The sequence below is a fragment of the Etheostoma cragini genome, chromosome 9, assembly GCF_013103735.1.
Source record: "Etheostoma cragini isolate CJK2018 chromosome 9, CSU_Ecrag_1.0, whole genome shotgun sequence".
Lineage (NCBI taxonomy): Eukaryota > Metazoa > Chordata > Actinopteri > Perciformes > Percidae > Etheostoma > Etheostoma cragini.
The window spans coordinates 654,994-659,361 of NC_048415.1; the positions used below are offsets into that span (position 1 = coordinate 654,994).

Here is a 4,368-nt window from a genome sequence, read left to right on the forward strand (position 1 = left end):
CCCCCCCCCCTCCCTGCAGGCGGGCTTCTGTCCACTTTCGATCACAACCGTTTTGTTGGGTTCCACTCGCTCCTGATTGAGTTGACCCGGTCAAGTCGCTCCTCTCATCATCGGCGATTAGCTAAATGTGCGTTGTGTTTGTTTGTTGAGATTGGGTGTAAATGTCGGCCAGATGTTGCCCCCCCCCTCCCTCCCCCGTGGTAGAGAGGATGCTGGCTAGCAGCATGACCAGGAAGTGACCTTTGACCCCGCCCCGAGGCCCCATCACTCCCCCTTACACCCCCCCTCCACCCCACTCCACGCTGTCCATCCATCTTAGTAAGTCCACACTGAGCTAAATGTGAAGTTGCATCCATCCATCTCTCCGTTTTGACCTTTTCTCTCTGGAATGTACAGATATAAAAGTAAAGGTAAAATACCCTTTTTTGTCTTAATCCTCATAGATCGGTATCCATAAAATCCCAAAATAGCAAAAGCACTGCTTGTCATCACTTATTAAATGCCAATACAGCTGTTTACATAACCTCTAAACATCTAAGATAGATAGGAAAATCTATGTCCGTTTCTTTTTCTTAATAACTTGGTATTTACAAAATCCTGCCTGTCACCGCTCATGTTAAATGAACATATATCTGATCACACATCAACCTGTGTTAACGAGGATCTTCTCATACAACGTTGATTTGATGGATGCAGCCCAACAGGAGCTACTGTTCATTTGGTCGTCTTCTATCTATTAAACCGCGGCCAAGCCATTAATTATGACAGCAGACAACAGACACAATGAGACTCGGGAGAAGTCTGTGTTAAAGTCCGTCCGCTGCTCTCCAGATGTTTCTATCTGCGAGAAACACTTCGAGAAGATTGACCTGTTCTCCTGTTGTTTTGGTGCTCTGAATGTGGGGAGACATCTTTACGAAAACAACCTAAAAAACACACAAGGAGCATCATTCTTACACTTAACCCTTGCGTTGTCTTCCCCTCAACCATGAAACACAACATTTTTGTCACTTTTTCAATGTTGTTGGTGCTTTTTTTGGATATTTCTAATGTTGACAATTTCAGGGCTTATTTCGAACGCCCATTTTTTCTTCTTTTATGAAAAGTGCAATGAGATAACTGTTGTTGTGATTTGGTGCTATATAAATAAAATTTAATTGAATTTGGCACTTGGCGGGTGTTCACTTCGGATCCTGTGTATCGCTTCACGTGAGAACAACAATAAAAATAATAAAAATATATATATAGTCCGACCAATAATCACTTATATAAACATAGTCTGGCATCTCTAAACAACATCAACAGCTACCAGTTTTACGCCTTAGGACCTTAGCTAATGTTAGCAATTAGTAAGAAACTGCCTTTATGTAAAATAATTGACAATTAGACAATGATGTAATATTTGTTACAGGCCAACATGTCCCTCCATCTGCCTTGTTTGTAAAAATACATGCTGCTTCACCCTGGTTCTCACCTTTTTCATCCTCTCTCATCTATTTCACACTTAGAGACCCCTCTCTCTCTCTCTTTTATCGCTTTCCCACTCTCCTTCTTCAGCGTTTAATGGGGTCACTGTTTGGTGCTGGATGAGGGGGTGTCAGGAGTGCAGGAGGAGAGGAACAGAGGTGGAGGTGGAGGTTGGGGGGGGTGCAGCGGTGGCGTTGGGCCCCGGCTGGGCCTCCGGTGGCTGTCTGTGGTAAATAAGCAGAGGCAGGTGCCAGAGAGTCTAGACGGGGCTGATTTGGGGTCCGGGGTCCCTGGTATGTGATACCTAACCCAGGCCCCGGCACAGTCTCTCTCTCTCTCTCTCTCTCTCTCTCTCTCTCTCTCTCTCTCTCTCTCTCTCTCTCTCTCTCTGACTCCTCACAGGGAAGCAGTGCACCTCTGCCCCCCCCACCACCCCCCTCAGCTCAAAGCTTTTCCTGTTTAATGTTAAATCAGTGCAGGAGAGACGGAGGGAGGGAGGGAGGGAGGGAAGGAAGAGGTGGGTGTTTGGGAGGTTAGGAATGACGCTTGCCTTCTCTTTATCTCTAACACTCTTTCTAACTCACACATGTATTCTTTTAAATAATTTTCTGATTTATTTTCCTCGCCCTACTTTTATCAATACACTTATTGATATATATTTATTTTTAAAGGTTCAGGTTTCAGGGATGCTCTTTAAAAATGTCTCAGTTGGGTTTTTTTAAATGACAAAATACAACCAGAAACCCAAACACACAGAATGAAGACGTGTTGCCCGTCTTTGGGAACTCTCTTCTGCTACGTTTTAGCTAGAAGAACAGACCATGTAAAGCTCTCTAATTATCACTTTTAGGGGTGGGGAGAAAAATCAGGACAGCATAGTGTTGCTATATTTTCAGTGCCAATACAGTATCAATACACAGGCGCCAAGTATGGATCTATTATTATATATTATATATTATATATGTGATGGTCAGTTTGTCCCATTCTGCAGCGATAACATTGGAGTGAGATGAACAAACTGAGAAATGTTTCTTTTTAGATGAAACAGATGATGCGAGAGTTTCCTTGTGGGGACATCATTAGAAATTGGTAAAAATTAGAAGTTGGAAAACAGGGTATATATTGCAGTATATTGCAATATGTTTAAAATTTGCAATAATATTGTATCGTGGCAAAAGCATCGTGATGATAGCGCATCGAGAGGCCTTACTTTAGTTTACCTACCTTAGTTTAATTGCGTTTTTGTGATTTCACTCATGTTAGTTTTTTGCTCGTCTCCGTTGTTACTCTTACACAACGAATCCAACAATACACACGTGCATTACCAATAAGTTTATCTTGAATCTGAGTGATGCATAAATGAAGCGGTTGACTGTTGTTTGCACCCTGTGATCGGCAGCTGATGAAGATGGTGTCCGCCTGCGGGGAGGAGGAGATGGACGTGGAGCTCATCTCGCTCTGCATCAACCTGGCGGCCAACCCGAGCAACGCCAAGGTCATCTGCGAAGGTCTGAGCGGCAAAGAGAGACCCAACATATGGATGCAGACGTTTTATGGCACAAGTTCTTAAATTCTTAAATTCTCTCCCCCTGCTAATCTGCTGCAGGTAACGGTCTGAAGATGCTGATGAAGCGAGCGCTGAAGCTGAAGGACGTTCTGGGGATGAAGATGATCAGAAACCTTTCTCAGCACAGCGGGCCCACTAAGATCCTCTTCCTGGTCAGTACCCGGCAGCGGTAGAATGAAACCAAGTACCCTAACTCAAGTGCTGTACTTACTGACACCATACACCCCCCGTCCCTATCCCTCCCCCTTTGAAATAACCTTTCTTTTGTTTTTTCACACTCCCAAGTCACCTCAAAAAATCCCTCCATGTGACCACATGTACTGTGTGTTGTCTTGTGCATTAGTTTATGTTGTTATGTATTGTATACCATGTTGCTGTCTGCAATAATCCTTTTCGGGAGAGCGTGTGGCGGCTCTTTAAATAGCTGCGGCCCGGAGGCTTGCTCCAAAAAATGCATCATATCACTGTGTACCTGTGACAAATAAGGCTAAATCTGTATCTGTCTGTATCTGTAAGTACTCATTTGTGTTGGTTTTTTCTTTTCATGTTACTTCTACTCCGCTACATTTCAGAGAGAAATATTGTACTTTTTACTCTCCTACATTCATCTGACAGCTTTAGTTACTCTACACATTAAGATTTGTGCACACAAAACACATGTAGTTTATAAAATCTGATTCTAAATGAAACTAGCCAACATTATAACGGCCTACAAGTCCAGCAGAAATGATCAGAGCATTAAACACACAAATGTTTGCATCCTTTACATTTTCGACAAAGGGAGGATTTTTCTGCATTGAGTACTTTTAATACTGTAAGTACATTGTGTGTGTGTGTCTGTCTGTGTGTGCTGATAGGACCACGTGGGCGACCTGGCAGCTCAGATCAGCGAAGACGAGGCCGAGGAGTTTGTGATCGAGTGTCTGGGCACGCTGGCTAATCTGACCATCCCCGACCTGGACTGGGCGCTGGTTCTCAAGGAGTACAACCTGGTGCCGTACCTGAAGGACAGACTCAAACCAGGTGTGTGTGTGAAGGACTGATTCCTCCCTATATGGTCTTCTTCAGACTGTTTTATCACTCTGGGACGAGTAGTGATGGCGAGATAAAGCCTCATGAAGTACTTTTGCAGCATACAGCGCTAAGCTATTCAAATAGCCTAATGATTGTTGGCATGCTTTTATAAATCGTGTTTTAATGTTAAACATACATGTGGCATGGGTGTATATTTATCTTACCTACAGGCCTGTAAGCTATCATCATGAGGATTCATATTTGCTAATAATATGTTGGATTCATCTGAAGACTTTTTAATGTTTTGAAAAAACTTTATA

General features: G+C 43.2%; 1 protein-coding gene across 1 annotated transcript in view; it reads left to right on the forward strand.

Annotated features, from left to right (window-relative positions):
* The window catches only part of LOC117950792 (kinesin-associated protein 3-like), a 19,250-nt gene that overhangs the window by 9,833 nt on the left and 5,049 nt on the right, over window positions 1-4,368 (forward strand). Inside the window, exons 4-6 of the mRNA XM_034882131.1 lie at window positions 2,867-2,975; window positions 3,074-3,186; window positions 3,892-4,057. Coding sequence (XP_034738022.1) covers window positions 2,867-2,975; window positions 3,074-3,186; window positions 3,892-4,057 — 388 coding nt within the window. The remainder of the gene's footprint in view (window positions 1-2,866; window positions 2,976-3,073; window positions 3,187-3,891; window positions 4,058-4,368) is intronic.